Here is a 20,822-nt window from a genome sequence, read left to right as displayed (position 1 = left end):
TAATCCCAACACTTTGGGAGGCCAAGGTGGGCAGATCACTTGAACCCAGGAGTTCAAGGCCAGCCTGGGCAACATTGTGAAACCCCACCTCTACAAAAAAATACAAAAATTAGTTTGGTATGGTGGCATGCACCCGCAGTCCCAGCTACCAGGGAGACTGAGGTGGGAGGCTCTGTTGAGCCCAGGAGGTTGAGGCTGTAGTGAGCTGTGATCACGCAACTCCACTCCACTCCAGCCTGGCTGACAGAGCAAGACCCTGTCCGTAAAACTAAAACTAAAACTAAATAAATAATGGGTAAGCAACCTAAGTAGGCATTTCTCAAAAGAAGACATACAAATGGCCAACAGATACATGAAAAAAAAAAAAAGCTCAACATCACTAATCGCTAGAGAAATGCAAATTAAAACCACAATGAGATAATCTCACACCTGTCAGAATGGCTATTACCAAAAAGACAAAAGGTAACAAGTGTTAGCAAGGATGTGGGGAAAAGAGAACCCTTATACACTATTGGTAGGAATGTAAATTAGTATAGCCATATGGAAAACTGTAAGGAGGTTCTTCAAACAACTGAAAATAAAAGTGCCATATAATTCAGCAATATAATCCAGAAATACCCACTTCTGGATATTTACCCAAAAGATCTGAGATTGTTTTATCAAAGAGACATCTGCATTCCCATGTTTACTGTAGCACTATTCACAATAGCCAAGGTATGAAACCAACCCAGTGTTCACGACACTTAGCTAGCTTGGCTGCAGCTCGCTTTTGCTTCCTAAAACCTGCCCCTGCCACTCTTCCAGAGGAGCTGCTGTGCCTGTATTTGCAGAGAACAAAATGTGCCTTGGAGTTTACTTCCCTCCCCTTGGCCAGTAGAAAATAATTGATAGTGCAAGTTTATGAAAGCCCAGCTCCCTTGCCTCAGGGCAGGATAGCTCTGAGGGGTAACTTCAACTCCTTGTACTCCTGTGGGATAAACCTAGGCTTTGCCTGAAATCACACCTTGCTTCGTTTCTTCTCTTTCCCCCACTTCCTTACCAGTTTCTCCTGAGATCCCTCCCTTCCTAAATCACTTGCACAGCACAGTGATTTGCACTATTGATGCAAGACAAGCAAGCCCCACCATTGGGGCTTATCCCAGGAGGGTTCTTGGCTTCACCCAGGAAGGAGTTCAAGGGCGAGCTGGTGGTATTAGACAGCAGCTTTTATTAAAGCGGCAGTCCACAGCAGCAGCAGAGGGACTGCTCCTTGCTGAGCAGGGCTATCCTAAAGGCAATGTGCCCAGAATACCTAGTTCTACAGTCGTAGTTATACCCACTTTTCATTATATGAAAATTAAGGGGCAGTTTATGCAGAAATTTCTAGACAACGGTGGTGATTCCAGATTACCAGGTTGTTGCCATGGAAAAGGGCAGTAACTTCTGGGTGTTGCCATGGCAATGGTAAGCTGACATGGCACACTGGTGGGCATATCTTTCCACCCCATGCCTGTTTTAGCTAGTTCTCAATTTGGTCCTGTGTCTGAGCCCCACCTACAGATTTGAGCCCCACCTACAGAGTTGAGTCCCACCTCCTAAGTTGAGTCTCGCCTCTTACCTTACCGTGTCCATTTAGCTAAGCCACATAACCTAGAATTCCCTTTCCTATACAGTTCTGAAATAGGTTTGGCCACAGAATTTAGCATCCAATGGGGAGGGCAAGAGTGAAGCAGCATCCAACAGCAGGTGAGGGGCACGCAGTGTTGCAACTCATCTATATTGGTTGGTGAGGGGTGGTGAACAGGTCCACAGTTACTCCATCTCCTGACAGCCCTCCCCCTTCAGTCTTTCCCCTTTTAGTTTCTCCTCCTTCCGCATCTCTGCTTCCTGGCCAAGGTGAGTGTCTAAACCCATGACGACAGGCACCACCTTCCCCTACAAGAGACTCCACATCATGGAAGTTGGAGGCAGGCAAGTGGTTAACAAACCAACGTGAGTTCCAGCTTATCCCCGTAGGATTCAGTTCTTCCTCCCCTCTTCTCTTCTACACCCATCTTTCCTTCCTGTCTGCCTGCCCTGCTGACTTCAAGCCCAGCACCAAACACAGAAGCAATGACCATAAACAATTCAACCATCTCCCATCACTGTGTTTGGCCACAACCCTAAAATCAATCCCTTATTCCATATTACTCCTTGTAGATCTGTTTCTCTGATTGAACCCTGGCTCATACACACAGGAATCCTCAGACTCTCCTTCTGGGGAATATGACCTAAGACAGTTGGGTTTTTGTTTTGTTGTTTGTTTGTTTGTTTGAGACAGGGTCTCACTCTGTCATCCAGGCTGAAGTGCGGTGGTACAATCTCAGCTCACTGCAACCTCTGCCCCACCAGTGGTCGAGCAATTCACCTACCTCAGCCTCCCGAGTAGCTGGGACTACAGGTGCCTGCCACCATGCTGGACTAATTCTTGTACTTTGGGGTAGAGACAGGGTTTCACTATGTTGGCCTGACTTTAAGTGATCCACCTGCCTTGGCCTCCCAAAGTGCTGTGATTACGGGCATGAGCACCCGGCCACCTAACACACATTGTTTAATAAATGATGGGCTTTGTGACTTACCAAGGCCAAGTGGTTATTTGGGCAATGCTGGACCTCAGTCCAGGGCTACATGACTAAAGGCCATGTTCTGTCCCCTAGAGCACGCAGCCACTGTAGATACTGACCCATGCCAAAGCAGTGGATTCAGAGGGACTTCTGGTTCACAGTCATCTAATGTATATTGACAGAATTCCTCCAGATGTGCAAATATTATATTTAATACTTAAATTCATTAAATTCAGCATGTGCAGCCTGCATGCCAGCAACAAGAGGAAGTCACCATTGCTGAGAATCTTGCAGCAGGGAGTCAGAGGGCAGAAACTCACTAAATCTCAGCACAGGCACTCTTGTGGAATATTGATAGCTGATCTGATACCTAAATAGAGTATCTCTGGCTCTTCCTACACCAGCAGGTGTTTCTTACTCCCGGTGCCTGAAATGTGTGTGCCTTCTAAGACTATAAAAATAAGCACTTCTCATATTTCTATATACAAACACTTAGAAACAAACAACATTTGGAAAGCTGCATACATTTTATATGAAGTCATTCCACTTTTACAAGAGTCTTGCTAAGCCTGATGTATGAGCATAGATATTTGTATGTCTATAAAGTTCTGGTGCTGATGTCCTTAAAATTCTCTGTTCCAGAGAAAAGTAGGGAGAGGCAGGACAACTGTGACCAAGCATTGCTTTGCTTGAGAGCTCTTCACTAAACACACTGACTTTCTAAAAACTATGGACAAAACTATTTAAAATTATTTGTTGGTGGTTCCAGGACTCCCCCAACCCCTATATATTAATACCAAATTCCTTGATGCTCAAGTGCCTTACATAAAATGCTGTAGTATTTGAATATAACCTATGCACATCCTCCCATACGCTTGAAAGCATCTCTACATTGCTTATAATACACAATACAATGTAAATGTTATGTAAATAGTTGTTATACTGCATTGATTTTTTATTTGTACTTTTATTGATAATTTTTCACATTTTATTCACTCTGAAATTATTTTATTGTTGTATTGTTATTTTTCATTGGCTTTTGTTTTCTATATTTTCAAACCACAGTTGGTTGGATACACAGACGCAGAACCCACAGAGGGCCAACCGTAAGTTTCTATCTATCTATATCTGTGGTTTAGATATAGATAATGTATATTTATATCTAAATATATCTAGGTAGATATATAATCTGCATATATCTAAATCTATGTAGATATAGATCGTTTAATAAATATAAATATAAAATCAAGAAGCTTCTATGAAACAAAAGTAGAGCACTACAGAGGTAAAGGCAGAAATGCAGAACAAAAAGCCAAATTCAACAAGAAAAGAATTCAAGAAAATTTAAATTCTAATAGAATAATTAAAATCCACACTGGAGATCATTTAAAGCAGAAAGGACATCAAAAACTATGTGTGATATAAAGAACAAACTTTAGGCCAGGCGCAGTAGCTCACGCTTGTAATCCCAGCACTTTGGGAGGCCGAGGCAGGCAGATTACTTGAGGTTAGGAGTCAAGACCAGCCTGGCCAACATGGCAAACCCCGTGTCTACTAATAATACAAAATTAGCTGGGCATAGTGGTGGGCGCCTGTAATCTCAGCTACTCAGGAGGCTGAGGCACGAGAATTGCTTGAACCCAGGAGGCTGAGGTTGCCGTGAGCTGAAATCATGCCACTGTACTCCAGCCTGGGCAACAGGGCAGGACCCTGTCTTAAAAAAAAAAAAACAACAAAAAACAAAAAAACCTTCACCTTAAATTGAAAGCTTTTACCCAGGGACAAAAGTAAAATGTGTAGACACAACCTGTCACAACTTATAAAAGTCTACTTTCCCAGATACTAACATTTGACATGAAATGCTGCCCACCACATACATTTAAATCTAGAATTCACAGGTGATATTTTGTAGTGCTGATGAAGTATTTATACAGTACCTGGGAAGTTTTCTTCTTTCATTTTTATTATAAAAGCAATATAAGTTCATGATAAGAAAGTCAAACAGAGCAGAAAGGCATATACTGAAGTACAAAGGTCTGATCCTGAAACCCACTACTCATTTCGACTCCCCAGAATTAAATTGCTGCGGTTGAGATCTATTTGTTCAGCCGGGCGCGGTGGCTCACGCCTGTAATCCCGGCACTTTGGGAGGCCGAGACGGGTGGATCACAAGGTCAGGAGATCGAGACCATCCTGGCTAACACGGTAAAACCCCGTCTCTACTAAAAAATACAAAAAAAAAACTAGCCAGGCGAGGTGGCGGGCGCCTGTAGTCCCAGCTACTCAGGAGGCTGAGGCAGGAGAATGGCGTAAACCTGGGAGGCGGAGCTTGCAGTGAGCTGAGATCCGGCCACTGCACTCCAGCCTGGGCAACAGAGCGAGACTCCCTCTCAAAAAAAAAAAAAAATCTATGTAGATTGACCAATCGCCTTCCAAAAAGATTATTTCACTGTATACTCGTATGTATAGTTTTTTTGGTTGGTTGGTTATTTTGAGACAGAGTTTTGCTTTTGTTGTCCAGGCTGGAGTGCAATGGCGCCATCTCGGCTCACCACAACCTCTGCCTCCTGGGTTCAAGTGATTCTCCTCCCTCAGCCTTAGCTGGGATTACAGGCATGCGCCACCACGCCTGGCTAATTTTTGAATTTTTAGTACAGACGGGGTTCCACCATGTTGGTCAGGCTGGTCTCGAACTCCTGACATCAGGTAATCCGCCCGCCTCTGCCTCCCAAAGTGCTGGGATTACAGGTGTGAGCCACCGCGCCTGGCCCTATCTATAGTTTTAAAGTGTTGTTTTGTTTTGATTAGCTAGGGACGTCATCTGATCAAACAGGCGTAACACAACACAAATTCATTATCTTCCAGTTCTGGGGGTCGGAAGTCCAAAATGGGTGGGTAGAGCTGCAGTCCTCCTGGGAGCCCTAGGGGAGAATCCATCTCCTTGCCTTTTTCAGCTTAGAAGGGCTGCATTGCTTGATGTAGTGCTCCTTCCACATCACTCTGAACTCGGCTTCCTGTCACATCTCTGAATCTGATCCTCCTACCTCTTTTTCTCTTATAAGCACATTTATGAAACATTGAGTCCACCTGGATAATCCACATAATCCCCCCATCTCAAGAACCTTAACATAATCACGTCTGCAAATCCCCCTTTGCCACGTAAGATAACATGCAGGCTCCAGGGATTAGGATGTGAACATCTTGGGAAGCCAATATTCTGCCTATCACCGCTTGGGAATCAGGTTTGAATTTCAGCCTTGTCATTTCAAGCTTCATTTCCTAAATACGTGTTGAGTACCCCCATACCACGTCCTGAAATAGATCTAAGAAATTCACTAACTAGCTCCCGTGGCCTCGCCCAAGCTATATAACCTCCCTGCACCTCCATTTTTCTCATTGGCAGAACTGACTAAATTAATATCTGCCTCACAGGAAACGCGGTATGTAAAGTGTTTGCAGGCAACCCTTTCCACTTAAACAGCATTCAGGAATTATATGCTATTTTCATCTTAACAAAATGTAAGCAAAATACCAGATTAAGCAGTAAAGAGGTAGAGGAACAGATCCTCTTGGAAACGGCTGGTGTGAATGCAAATTGGTAGAGGCTTTCTAAAGGGCAATGTGGCAATGTGAATGTAATGAAAAGCCTTACAATTTTTTTTCTCTTTATCCCGGTGATTATTCATTTCCAGATGTGTATCTGAAGGCCGTGGTTGAATTTACAGACAAAGATGTTTAGTGAAATATTATTTATATTACTGGAGGGGGAAGAAGCAGAAACAGAGTAAATATCCTCTAATAAGCAATTAGATAAGTACACCCACATTATGGAAATCTGATCGGTCATATAAAAGGACTTTGTAAAAGAATATGAAACATCGTGTTCAGAGGTCTGCCAAATGTTAATGACAAAGTTGGGGATTTAAATCAGGGATATTAATTATCATATCGGTAAAAAAAAAAAAAAACAACTTGTGTGATGAGAGAATGTGTGTATAGATAGAAAAAAAAAGGACTAAATAAAATAGATGTCATGATGTTAACAGTGGTTATTTCCACGTAATGGAAACAAGTGGTTTTCATTTTTGCTTACTCGTATTTTCTATTTTCTAATAATAAAGTTGGGGAGTTTCTATACAAAACAATTCCTCTGCTAGTTCCATTATCAGGCATTTCTAGGTATAGAACAAATACTGCGGGATGTGTCCCTCTAGTGGAAGGCGAGATTTAAAAAAATAGTTTATTGTATTGAAGTCTTTTGGAGGCAAACAGGGTTCTGACGTTAGTAAAAGATTCTGCTTATTCCACAACCACCGCACTCCAGCCTGGTAACATATCAACACCCTGTCTCGAAAAAAAAAAAAAAAAAAAAATTAAAAGAGGGATGGAGACCAATCGCAAAAGGAAGGGCCAAAAACTACCCTAGGAAACAGGTGCCACTAACTCTAGGAGCATTTGCAATATTGAGCAGTGACTTTTTCAATTGTCGATGTCGGGGGATTAAGCGCCTTAGGCTTACTTCCCCTCCCCTTGCGTTCTGGCAGCTTGCGTCTATGGTACCAGGGGATGTGGACCCTCAAAGAAGACATGGATGGAGCCTTTTGCCTGCGAGCTACACCGATCCGGAGCGCCACTCCCTCCAAGTGACTCTGATTCTTTGGCTCCACTCGGCTCTTCTTCGGCTGAGTTCGGCCGACGCCTGCCTTCTCAGTCTCGGCTCTCTTCGGCTTTCTGAGAGCACGCTCGTCCTGGCCTCGGCTACTCTTCGGCTGCGATCGGCCCACGATCGTCTCAGTCTCGGCTCTCCTCGGCTATGTTCGTCTGGCTTTCGTCCTCTCGGACTCGGCTCTCTTCGGTTGAGTTCGGCCTACTCTCGTCTCCGAGTCTGCTGCCCTTCACGCTCGTCTCTGAGTCGGCTCCCTTCGGCTGCGTTCGGCTGCGACCCGGAAGAGCTTCCATGGAGCCGGAGCTGCCGGCTCGACGGACAGCTATGGCGCCACTGCTGGAGTACGAGCGGCAGCTGGTGCTGGAACTGCTCGACACTGACGGGCTGGTAGTGTGCGCGCGCGGGCTCGGCGCGGACCGGCTCCTCTACCACTTTCTCCGGCTGCACTGCCACCCAGCCTGCCTGGTGCTGGTGCTCAACACGCAGCCGGCCGAGGAGGTGCGGCCGCGCCGGCACAGGAGTGAGGGAGTGTTGGGGGACTCCTGAGCGGATGCGAGGCCTCTGACAGGGATGGAGGGGGTCTGGGGGGGATTCAGGCCCCTGACACTACGCAGTGACACAGAGAAGGATGTCAAGGGTCCCCAGGGGGATGCAGGTCCCTCACACTGCGGGGACACAGACGTATGGGAGGGGTCGCGAGGAGGATACCGGTCGCTCACGCTGTGCGGGCACACTGAGAAGAATTGGAGGGGCCCCGAGAAGGCTGCAGGTCCCTGGCAGGAGTTAAAGAACATTAAGAGGAATGCAAGTCCCTGACACTGTGCGGGGACTCTGGGAGGACAGGGAGGGGTCCCGAGAAGGATGCAAATCTTTGACCAGAGTTCAAAAACATTAAGAGAAATGGGAGGGGTCCCCAGGGGATGCAGGTCCCTGACACTGTGCAGGCACAATGAGACTGATGGAAGGCTTCTCGAGAAGGATGCAATTCCCTGACAACTCTAAGAGGGATGGGAGGGGTCCCCAGAAGGATGCAGGTCCCTGACATGGGTGCAAGGGCATTGAAAGGTGAAGGGGCTCTGAGTGGTAGGAGAGGGTCGGAGGTCCCTTCAGGGAAAGGGGAGATGTCGAAAGGAGGATCTGGATAGGAATAACGGGAGAGTCCTGAAGTTGGCCATTAAGGGAGTTTCTGGGGGCAGAAGGATGGTCCCTGAAAGGGAACAGTGATGAAGATGGAAGGGTCTCTGAGGGTGATGGGGAGACATGAAAGGAGATGCTGAGGCTGGAAAAACCCAATAGGGAAAAGGAGGGACCAGGAAATAGGGCATTCACTAAGGCTGTGTTAAGAGGGCCTTCGGGTCAGAAAGGGATTGGATCTGGAAGCTGAGGATGTTAGCAAAGGTTAACGACAGTTAAGGAGAATAGAGAACACTGAGAAAGATGGAATGGGGCTACACTTGGGGCTGGGGGATGTTGAGAGGGGACACAGCTTGGGTCTGACAAGTCTGATGATCCCCTAGATAGATCAGGTGGCGAGGAGAAAAATGTCAGCTGAGAAGAGTGACCACAGTCCCTTTGAGGCAGGGACCCTGTTTGATTCATCTGGGTATCCCCAGTGCTTGACATAGGGCCTAAGGCAACACACAGTGCCTAGTAAAAGTGGTTTTAAACTGGGGATGTAAATAAACCAAGCCAAGGGATCCAGTGACATGAAGTCCCTCTAGGATGGATCAGCACAGAACTGATAGTCTAAAACTGATAGGTCTGGGAAAAGGATTCTCTTGTTATCTTCTCATAGAATGCGCTTGGCTACAAACCTGGCTTTGGTGGGAAGTATTTTTTAGGTAACAGAAATCTTTTACTCCAGGCTTTTAAAAGTTTGAGGTTTTGTGTGTGTGTGCATGTTATTGTGGTTGAGTGCTGATAATGACTGAAGTTCAATTATTCCTTAGTGTAAACCCTAAAACAAGAAAAACCTCATTAAATGTAGACTGGTTGGTTGAAGTTACTATAAAGAAGTAACTTAGTTTGTATATTCATTATTAAGTTCATTATCTCAGAGAAAGACAGCACATTATTTTAAATATCTGCAACCTAATAAAAACTGCCCTGTATTAAGTAGCCTACTAATCAAGTTTCATTTAATTTAGGAGTATTTTATCAATCAGCTGAAGATAGAAGGAGTTGAACACCTCCCTCGCCGTGTAACAAATGAAATCACAAGCAACAGTCGCTATGAAGTTTACACACAAGGTGGTGTTATATTTGCAACAAGTAGGATACTTGTGGTTGACTTCTTGACTGATAGAATACCTTCAGATTTAATTACTGGTAAGAATTTGAAATCTTCGTATTTGTATGTAAATTTGTACTTTCTTTTAAGTACAATTTCCATTTTATTTTTCTCCAGAGAATAGTCTGTCTTCAGTCTGGAAGGCCTCCGCTCCCTACATGGGCTTTGGTGGGGGTCGTGGAGCAGCACCCGCAGATCTAAATCGGGGTGGAGTGTTTGGTTCTTGCAGGCTTCACAAGATCGATTCCTGACTACTTTGTTGTGAATTGCACAACTCACACAGTAATGTAGCTTCACATACAGCTTGGGAAGCATAGAAGCATTGAAGACGCTCTCTTCAGAAATGTCCCTGACTGCCGCAGCCTCCACTATGTTTTGAATGACAAATTTCTTAATAGCCTTGTCTTTGGGCACGCCTCAGGCACAGTTCGTGCAGCGAATAGGCTGCACATGGCCGCAGCCCATTTTGGCACGACCGTTGTTCCTTCTTTTCTTTGTCATCTTGGAGGCACAGACCAGAGAGAGCAATTTGTACATTTTTATTTTTGTCTGTCCCCTCTGCTAAACGTTCTACTAGAACCTTCTAGTGGGCACTACTGGAACCTTTTGCTCAACATTGTGCTTCCAGCTTTCAGCCTAATACCTGACACATTGTAGATGCTCAATAAATATCTGTGACCCGAATAGGTAACTAAATGTAAGATTAACTTTTCCTTGTTTTCTAAGCTCTTATTCAGTAAATACTTGCAATTCATTAGCATTTGCTTTTAGAACTTAATCAGATTTGAAATGTTTATAAATAATCTTTGTATATTTCCTAAAATATTTAGTTTTCCTCTTTAAGATTTTTTTGGCATCTGAAATTAAATCAAGTAGTTGCCTGCTTATTTTGAGGAAAAAGTTTTTTAGCTAGAATTAAATAGAAAAGAAATTCATTTTCATTATCCTTTCTAAAACCTTTTCTGATGTCTCCAAAGCTAATGTAGGGGCTGTGCCTCTGTGCCATCATATTACTCTGTATTTCTCCCCACTCATAGTGCTCACAATACTACATTGTATTTATGTGTTTGTCTGTCTCTCACTCACAAGATAAGCTTAAGCACAAGGAATAAGTTGTTCATCCCAGAGTAAGTAACTGGTACATGGTAGGTACTAAAGACGTATTTGTTGGGTGAATGATGGACGTATGTAGTACTGTGATCATTGGTGAACTTCTGGAGGCAGAGAGACTCTGAAATTCATAATCTTACTTCCCACCATATGTGTCATATTACCCTGAACCTAGATGACCCTCAAGAAAAATTTGATAAATGTGTGAATGAATGCTTCAATGGTAAACCGATTGAAGAAGTTTGGTTACTGTTTTATAACTTTTATAATTGTTATAAACAGTATCATAGGCTCACCTGATTTTGAATGCTAACACCCTGCTTACAAAGCAAGCTTCTTAACTTTCATTAACCCCAGTTTTCTCATTAAGAAAACTGTCTCCTAAATTTATTATAAGGATTAAGTTAATAAAATAATTGCTTAGTCTAGTGCCTGATACACAACAAACTCTTAGTAATTGATACCAAATAAAATTGGCCTTTTATAACCAGAAATCTTGATACACCAGTCTTTTACTGTTTGCTGCTTTCTTATAAGCTTGGTTTTACTTTATTTTTTAAATTGATTAAAAAAAATTTCTGTTTTGTGTTTGAAACTACCACTAGGTGTCAGTAATACTCTGTGACTTTCAGTTACAGTGCAACCTAATCAGGCAGAGAGCATGTGAATCTATGCAATGTTGAAGTCTGGCTTATATGTAGCTCCTAATGAAAAATGCCAAATTCCGTCTTCCTTTCTGATCAAAGCCCAGCCAGTAATGAAGCTGAAGCTGTTACTGATGCTTGGCTAAGTGGAATGTAAATGAATGCCAGAAATGACTTCTTTCTAGTTCTTTCATCCCCTGGAATCATCCCCCAGGACTGACCAAAGGGCAGTCCATGAAGTGCAGGTGACCCTCTGGAAAGGCTGAATCCCCCAGCCCCAGCTTCTTCACCTGTCACTACCCATTATTCCCACCACACCCCACCCTGGGAGTCCCTACTAACCAGAACTCCTAACACGTGGGAGAACTGTGTAAATACCTGCTAAGATTGTACTTGGAAAAGAACAGGACAGGAGGATGCTTTCATTACCAAAATGACCCTGACATCTCCAGACGGAACTAAGAACACACTTTCTGGGGATTATATATGTGTTTTTCAGTCACACTTTAGATTGGTGTACCCAGTTCTGTGCCCCCACCTTACATTCATTCAACAAATGTTTAACTCACTGAGGGTCCCTTGCGTGGCAGGAAGGGTGCTGAAGATAGACAGATGAATGGGACAGTATGGTGACCTTGTGAGTTAGACTGCTTCTGGGTTTGAGTTCTCTTCATCTCATACCAGCTGTGTATTTTTAGGCAAGTTTCTTAATGTCTCTGTGCCTCAGCTTATTCACCCATACATTGGTGATAAAGATAGTACCTTCCTTCTAGGCTTGTCAGGGTGAAATGAAATGCTGTATGTGAAATACTTGGTATCATGGCACATAGTCAGCATTCTATGATCTCTCTGATCTCTGCCTGGTGGTGTTACGATGTTCCTGTTCTCGGGCAGTTTAGTGGAGGAGACAGATAAGTAAAGAAGTAATTATAGTACAGTATGAGGTACCAAATGTTATAGGAACAAACAAAATCTATAGTAGGCTTTTGTGGGACGAAAACTCCTTCCGAAAACCCAAGGTGCTTCTATTATTTTTATTTTTATTTTTTGAGAAAGTGGTGTCTTGAGTTGGTGTGACTCCATAGAATACCATGATTTTACATGTGATTCGGCATCTTCAGCCTCCCTCTTACTTGCTGGATGAGCTTGGCCAAGGTGCTTCCCTTCCTTGGTCTCGTCATGGTACCTACTGCGTGGAATTACCACGAGAATGAAATGAGATAAAAATCTATAGGAACACCTCACCCAGTTACCTGGGATGTCGTATTAGTTCTCTTCTTCCTCCTGGGTTCCAGCCAAACTAAAGACAACTTTTTGGAGCACAACATTTTCTTAAATTGAGTTGCTCCTTTTCTTTAGAAGTTCATTTTTATTATTCTTGACTTTATCTAATATTTCACTCCAGGCTAACAAAATGCGGCCTCTTAGAGTCTTTGGGAAGGCCGACCAACTAGGTATAGAATATCTTCTGAGTAGTAAATTAGTTATGTACATGTATTGGGGAGTTATTGAAAATCCTTTGTCTATAAATTCCTAAATAACACTATTAATTTTTACCATATTTGAAAGATAATTAGCTGAGCTAGAGTAAATTTTAGCTCCATCTACCTCTATCCAAAACTTAAACATTAAAATAGTAAAATCTGAGTTTACTGACCTATTAGAAGGGTCGTAAATCACTGTTAGTATCATTGTCCAGACCCTTCCAGATATGAAAACTGGATCAAAAGCATGCAAGCACATTATCCCAAATATATGTAAGGTAACCAACTTGATGTAGGTCTAAAAGACAGACTCATCATGGAGTAATTGAGGTTTTGATCTAGAAAGGATGTCTGTATGACTTTATGTCATCTCATGTTTCTCCCTAACTTAGCACTAATCACTGCGTCAGATGACACAATGTGTATGAAAGATCTGGGTCAGTAGTCTCATTTCATAAATAATGAAGCATGTATAATTGTTCTTATTTTTGAGATTCAGAGGTGTTATCATCACACACACACCCCCAGAGACACATATTAAATATGTCGATTGAAGGCTTTTGTTTTAAATGGACCAGTTGACCTCTGAATTGACTATCTTCTGATTCTGAAAATTGAATTCATCTAATAGGTGATATAGATGTTGTCCAGACTTCTAAACTGTGGGTATTTTGTATAGTCCACATCTGATTCATATATTTTTTTAAAAAATTCTTGACCTGCTTTGCTTTCAGAAATTCTTCCCCTAACATGCCAGAAACACCCCACCCCAGGGCCTGTGCCCTCACTGTCCCCTCAGCCTGGCAGTCTGGAACTCTCTTGGCCCAGATGGTCACAAGGCTCCATCCAGCCTTCATTCAGATATCACATTGGTGAAACCACCCCTCATACATACTCCCTCTCCTCCTTCTCTCATTTTTTCTTGTCAGCACTTGTAACATACTAAATATTTTACTTATTTATATTGTTTATAGTCAATTCCTTGAGGACAGGAATTTATGTCTGTTCTGTGCGTGGCTATATGCCCAGTCTAGAATGGTGCTTGTTCGTTCTCATGTAGGTCCTTAAGAAAAATGTGATGAATGAATGGAAATGAGCATAAAAATTACCCACTTGTTCTGTAATTTAAATTACATTTCTCCCTCTCAGGCATCTTGGTGTATAGAGCCCACAGAATAATCGAGTCTTGTCAAGAAGCATTCATCTTGCGCCTCTTTCGCCAGAAAAACAAACGTGGTTTTATTAAAGCTTTCACAGACAATGCTGTTGCCTTCGATACTGGTTTTTGTCATGTGGAAAGAGTGATGAGAAATCTTTTTGTGAGGAAACTGTATCTGTGGCCAAGGTAAAGAACATTTATGTGACAAATGATGATGACGTTATTTGTCATCTTTTTTTGTGAGACCTGCTGTAACTTAGTTGCACTTTGATGTAATATAATGTAAAATTCATTGTAATTTTGTTTGATAAAACCTAGTCAGGTTTGTAACAAACATATCCAACTATAAATATGTATGCACCAAGTTTGTGATTTTATTTAAGTCGAGAGCAATTTGACGGTTACTTTTCTGCTGATCTATCAAATCCATCCAAGACAGCCACTTGATTCTTTCTTATACATTTAGTGAAACTCCCAGGGATCTAGAGACCCACATATACAACAGCTTTAGGTGTACTGCAGATTTATTGGCTAAGAGTACCACTTCTGCTTTGAAAATTACTCAACAGGGAAATAAAGCACATAGATTTTGAAGAAGTTTTGTTAATTTCTAGGAATAACATTAAGGTTTCAGCTTTCAAACATTTTTGCAACGTATGCTACCATGTATTTTGGTTATAATATATGTTATTTTAAGAGTAGTTGTACACCGGGTGCAGTGGCTCACGCCTGTAATCCCAGCACTTTGGGAGGCCAAGGCAGGCGGATCACCTGAGGTCAGGAGTTCGAGACCAGCCTGGTCAACATGGTGAAACCCCGTCTCTACTAAAAATACAAGAATTAGCCAGGCGCGTTGGCGCATGCCTGTAATCCCAGCTACTTAGGGAGGCTGAGGCAGGAAAATCACTTGAACCCAGGAGGCAGAGGTTGCAGTGAGCCGAGATTGCGCCATTGCATTCCAGACTGGGCAACGAACGAAACTCTGTCTCAAAAACAAAACAAAACAAACAAGCAAAAAAAAAGGGTATAGTATTTTTTACTTTCTTGATTATACCTTGTTTTGGGAGTCAACAAACTTTTCCTGTAAATGGCCAGGTAGTAAATGTTTTGGGCTTTGCAGGCCATATAGGCTGTCACAATTACTCAACTCTGTTATTGCCCAAAACCAAGTATAGAGTGCTTACATAAGTAATGGGTGTGACTGCATTCCAATGAGACTATAAAAACAGGTACAGGATTTGGCCCAGACCATAGTTTGCCGACCCTTGCCTTATCTGAATAATACAATACTTCTATTTATTGAGGTTCAAAGTGTTTTTGAAAGCGTTGTTTTGCTTTTCATTTGTTTGTTGTTTTGCTTTTCGTGTTGTTTGTAGCATTTATAAAAATGGAGTGTTAATCCAAGACCAGAAATATATAGCTGCTGAAACTCTAGAAAACTGTTGAAAAACATTTGTCTCTTTAGGTTCCATGTAGCAGTAAACTCATTTTTAGAACAGCACAAACCTGAAGTTGTAGAAATCCATGTTTCCATGACACCTGCCATGCTTGCTATACAGACTGCTATACTGGACATTTTAAATGCGTGTCTAAAGGAACTAAAATGCCACAACCCATCGCTTGAAGTGGAAGATTTATCTTTAGAAAATGCTATTGGAAAACCTTTTGACAAGGTACTGTTTTTCCTTTTAAGCACAGTTTATTATGTTGTAATTTTAAAGAATGCAAGTTATTTTAATATTTGCAATGTTGTTAATAGGAATTGCTGTTATTTAAGAATAAGATTGGAGGTCATTTAAAACATAGCTTCTTTGGTTTACTGGAAAGTAATAATTTATAGTAAAATATGAGGAGTGGCATATAAGCATCACTCTGACTTTTGCAGTTATGTAGTAATTATCTCTTATTGTAACTATAATCAAGAAGAAAATAAATAACTTTTTTTACTTTGAAGTGACAACATTTGGATATCTATAGGTAGAAGAGTTTTATATAAGAATGCTCCATAATTGTACATGAATTTATGATCGCTTTTATGGAATAAAAAATAATTTGGATGAGTTTTCATTACTGAGGAGTGTGAAACTTGCTCTTTCTTAAAATTACGTTCTGAATTGGGGAAATGGTAAGACATCAGTTCCGGGAATTTTTATTCTAACTAATTTTTTTATTATAGATTAATATTGCAGATATATAAATGTCTACTTTTTCATTATAGATCAATATTATTACAGATACATAAATGTCTAGTAGTGAACTGGAGAGCTAGACAATGCTGACCTTTTAGAAATTCTTGGCAGCTTTTTTGTCATATTCTGGTAGAAAAAGTTCCTGTCTTTTAAACTCGGAATCAATCTCTGTGTCACTGGAAATAATGCATGGCGATTATAAAAAAGGAAAAATTTAACTTCTTATTTCTCTGATTCTTCAAAAAAGTCAGTTGACTGTGCAATATTGATACATAAAACTAATTTTATATATTTTGTTTTCCTCTATGCTTGAAGTTTTTTATAATTTAGTCCATGATGATTTTTTTTTAATCCCACACAATCTTTTAATAGAATGTATGTAGCCCTAGAAAAATAAAATCGTAGCCTAACATGTTTCACACTAAATTTCTGTTGATTATCCCCCTGGTTAGTAACAGTCACTTCATTGTTTTAGATATTCTTTTAGTAACCATATCTAAATATAGATATCGCATGTGTCTTGTTAAAATATTTAAGGTTTTGTAGATAATTTTACAAAAGAGGCATGTAGTTACATATCCCAGTTTGTTCAGGACAGTCCTAGTATCTACCTGTTGTCCTGGAATGATTATAAATAGTGTACCATTTCTTTTTCCACAAGTGTCCTGGTTTAGACAATAAACTATACGGTCATCCAGATACTACTGTACTCATTATTAAATTTGTTAGATAAGATTCCATGCAGTGGTACTGCTTTTACATCAGGCTACAAATCTCTGATAAAAAAATCGGATAATTCTTACCTAAAAAGTTACAGAATCAGTCTGTGAAGGAGACATACATGTACATAGCTGTGGATATGTAGGTACGTGCATAGTATATACATAAAGCTGTTCTTTGTTTTAGACAGCATTTTGGAATCTTAAAAAATAATCAGCCAGGCGCGGTGGCTCACGCCTGTAATCCCAGCGCTCTGGGATGCCAAGGAGGGCGGATCATGAGGTCAGGAGATGGAGACCATCCTGGCTAACATGGTGAAATCTCGTCTCTACTAAAAATACAAAAAATTAACTGGGCGTGGTGGCAATGCCTGTAGTCCCAGCTACTTGGGAGGGTGAGGCAGAATTGCTTGAACCTGGGAGGCGCAGGTTGCAGTGAGCCGAGATGGTGCCGCTGCACTCCAGCCAGGCGACAGAGCGAGACTTCATCTCAAAATAATACTACTGCTAATAATAATAATCAAACTTAGTCCATTGTTAATTTAACAAATATTTTCCTATCATGAGTGCACTTTAGAAAAAACACTAAAGAAATTTTTACATCAACAAGGTATGTTGTTATTTAATTTAGTAATTGTTATTTAATTTGTACATGAGCATCAAACTAAATTTTTCATTTCTTGGTTATACCTTATTTTAAAGGTAAAAAAACTTGATACTCATGTACAAATTAAATAACAATGTACCTTAATTTGTTAGTAAGTCATCGTGCTTGGTTTATGCCCTCTGCTTGGTCCATTTGGATCCCATGTCTTTATCCATCCAGGATAGTCAGAGTCAAACATGGCAGGAATTGAACATATCTGAGCTACATGCTTAGAGTCTGTTCATAAAAACAAATAATTGATTATCTGATGTTTATCAGGTCTTTTCTTTCCTGACAGTAATATATATTTGGATAATGATAGATTGACTCTATCTGATCATAAAGATTCTAACAGTAAGACATTCTTCTACATTTGAAAATTTAAACATTGTTATTAGAATTTTATTAACTGAAATGTTCTAGCTACTTCCTTGAATAATGTTTGGGGTTTTCTATTGTAGTAAAATATATATGACATAAAATTTACCATTTTAACCATTTTTAGTTATACAGGAAATAATCCTTTTGAAAATATGATTTGTATTAAGAATAACTATACTTAACATATTTTAGCAATACCCAATTTTATTCTTGTTTTAGACAATCCGCCACTATCTGGATCCTTTGTGGCACCAGCTTGGAGCCAAGACTAAATCCTTAGTTCAGGATTTGAAGATATTACGAACTTTGCTGCAGTATCTCTCTCAGTATGATTGTGTCACATTTCTTAATCTTCTGGAATCTCTGAGAGCAACGGAAAAAGCTTTTGGTCAGAATTCAGGTGAGAGATTAAAATACTAATAATATTCTAACAGCTGATTTGAATAAAGTGTTAGGTTTTAGGGGGAATCAGGTATGAAAAGTGCTATATTCAACTATATGTTATACTGAGATTTCAAATTATGTTTTATGTTCATAGCACAAAGATGTAGGTTTTATTGATAGCTAATGTTTCCGCCTACTTAACGTCTGTTCTGTGTAATAATAAATATTCATATCCGTTCTGGGCAATTTTATTTCTAGAAAAGATTGTGTGTAGTACAGGCAGTCCTCAACTTAGAAATAGGTTGTGTTCTGAAAGTTTAGTTGTTAAGAACTTAAAATTCATTTCCCTCAGAGCCAAAGCAAGGGAGTATGGGGTTTCCATCAGCCAGAGTGCCAACGACTGAAGAGCAGAAGAGATTTGTAGGGGAGTATACATACACAGCTGGCCACCATCTTGTTTTGCTACCACTGCTTTGGCCTCTGCCACTGTTTGACCAGACCAGCGGTTTCCAAAGTGTGGTCTGTGAACCCCTGGGGTCAAGATTTAATACAGTTAATAATTTTGATGCTTCTTTAGGGACATTCTTAAGTGATGAACTGCGGAAGCATGACAGTAAAGAATGCAGTGAATGCCAGTACACTTTCATGGCACTGCCTTGGTTCATGCTACGGCACCAGCAGTATTACCCAGCATTGCTTTTACACCATCACTGGAAATGTCAACACAGTGAAAAAAGTCAAATAATGTCATAGTATTGTTAGGAGAAAAGTTTTGACATCACACAGCCCTGAAAACATCTTGGGGACCCCCAGGAGTTCATGGACCACACCCAGAAAACCACTGGTCTAGCCGAACAGTGAGAGATCACAATAGTGGGAGGAGGTGTGATTGGTAGGAAAACAGGATGGCAGCCGGTTACATATGTAGGTCATGTGACCATCAGAGACTCTTTTAAATTAACTGTAAATTGATGGCACTTTTTCTTTTAACTTTTCATATTAGGTTGGCTGTTTCTTGACTCCAGCACCTCGATGTTTGTAAATGCTCGAGCAAGGGTTTATCATCTTCCAGATGCCAAAATGAGTAAAAAAGGCAAAATATCTGAAAAAATGGAAATTAAAGAAGGGCAAGGTATCTTGTAGGGTTAAGTCTTTAAATGTGTCTTTTATTTCAGTATTTGGTATAGATATTTAAAGCGCAATTTAGTCTCCTTTGGCCATGTGAAAAGTGTGTTCCTTGATGATAAATGTATGTATGTTTGTTATATGTAACATGTAATGTATGTCAAAAGTATGTGTGTGAAGTATATGTGTAATGTATGTCGAAGTATACAGCATGACAAGTCTTGGAATCTATTTTCCAGGGGTTCCAAATAACAAATGCCAAATATCAATCAAAAGTATGCTATATAAAGAACTATTTGTTGATTTTTTTTAAACTTCAAAGTAATTATTATTTCTGAGTTAGGGTGAGGTTGGGGCATGGTGGCGCACACCTATAATACCAGCCCTTTGGGAGGCCGAGGCAGGAGGATTGCTTGAGCCCAGGAATTCAAGATCATCCTGGGCAACAAAGCAAGACTCCATCTCTACAAAAAAAATTTTAAGACCAGGTACAGTGACTCACGTCTGTAATTCCAGGACTTTGGGAGGCCGAGGCAGGCAGATCACCTGAGGTCAGGAGTTTGAGACCAGCCTGGCCAACATGGTGAAACCTGGTCTCTTATTAAAAATACCAAAAATTAGCCAGGCATGGTGGCGGGCACCTGTAATCCCAGCTACTTGGGAGGCAGAGACAGGAGAATCACTTGAACCCAGGAGGCAGAGGTTGCAGTGAGCTGAGATCGCACCACTGCACTCCAACCTGGACAACAGATAAGACTCCGTCTCAAAAAAAAACAAACAAAAAAAAAAAACCTTTGAAAGTAGCCTGGCGAGGTGATGTGCACTTACCATCTCGGGTATCTGAGAGGCTAAGGTGAGCCCAGGAGTTCAGGGTTACACCAAGATAGCATCACACCACTGTACTCCAGCCTTGGTGACAGAGTATGACTGTGTCTCAAAACTAATAAATAAAGTCAGGGTAGAATATTTGAATATCTTTTTTAATGTTTCAGCAACATAAATATACTAGAATGAGGCAAATATGGGTTTTATTCCAGCATCTATATAGTGATATCGTAAATATCACTGGGTTTTTAAGGCATGGGATAGGGTTAATGCCTGCTTTCTGCCTAGTTTAAAGATCTGTTTCAAAACTTAATTGTGGCCAGGCGCAGTGGCTCATGCCTGTAATCGCAGAACTTTGGAAGCCAAGGCAGGCGGATCACCTGAGGTCAGGAGTTCAAGACTAGCCTGACCAACATCGTGAAACCCTGTCTCTACTGAAAATACAAAATTAGCCAGGAGTGGTGAAACGTGCCTGTAATCCCAGCTACTTGGGAGTCTGAGGCAGGAGAATCGCTTGAACCCAGGCGGCAGAGGTTGCAATGAGCCAGGATCATGCCATTGCCTCCAGCCTGGGCAGCAAAAGTGAAACTTCATCTTAAAAAAAAAAATCTTTTTAAA

The 20,822-nt window shown here is 41.1% G+C and overlaps 1 protein-coding gene across 2 annotated transcripts in view; it reads left to right on the top strand.

The window, feature by feature from the left end:
* The first annotated feature begins 7,164 nt into the window (after positions 1-7,164).
* The window catches only part of ERCC4 (ERCC excision repair 4, endonuclease catalytic subunit), a 32,625-nt gene continuing 18,967 nt past the window's right edge, over positions 7,165-20,822 (top strand). Inside the window, exons 1-6 of one of the 2 annotated variants that reach the window (XM_033235716.1) lie at positions 7,166-7,746; positions 9,396-9,576; positions 13,926-14,121; positions 15,401-15,608; positions 18,090-18,270; positions 19,258-19,386. In XM_033235716.1, coding sequence (XP_033091607.1) covers positions 7,396-7,746; positions 9,396-9,576; positions 13,926-14,121; positions 15,401-15,608; positions 18,090-18,270; positions 19,258-19,386 — 1,246 coding nt within the window. In that variant the 5' untranslated portion in view covers positions 7,166-7,395. Of the gene's footprint in view, positions 7,747-9,395; positions 9,577-13,925; positions 14,122-15,400; positions 15,609-18,089; positions 18,271-19,257; positions 19,387-20,822 lie in introns of both variants that reach the window. The other variant, XM_033235717.1, reaches the window with a different exon arrangement.

Source organism: Trachypithecus francoisi, unplaced genomic scaffold (genome assembly GCF_009764315.1).
Source record: "Trachypithecus francoisi isolate TF-2019V2 unplaced genomic scaffold, Tfra_2.0 Lachesis_group15, whole genome shotgun sequence".
In the NCBI taxonomy this organism is placed as follows: Eukaryota; Metazoa; Chordata; class Mammalia; order Primates; family Cercopithecidae; genus Trachypithecus; species Trachypithecus francoisi.
The sequence above is the reverse complement of the archived record's forward strand: the minus strand, read 5'-3'. Positions and strand labels throughout refer to the sequence as shown.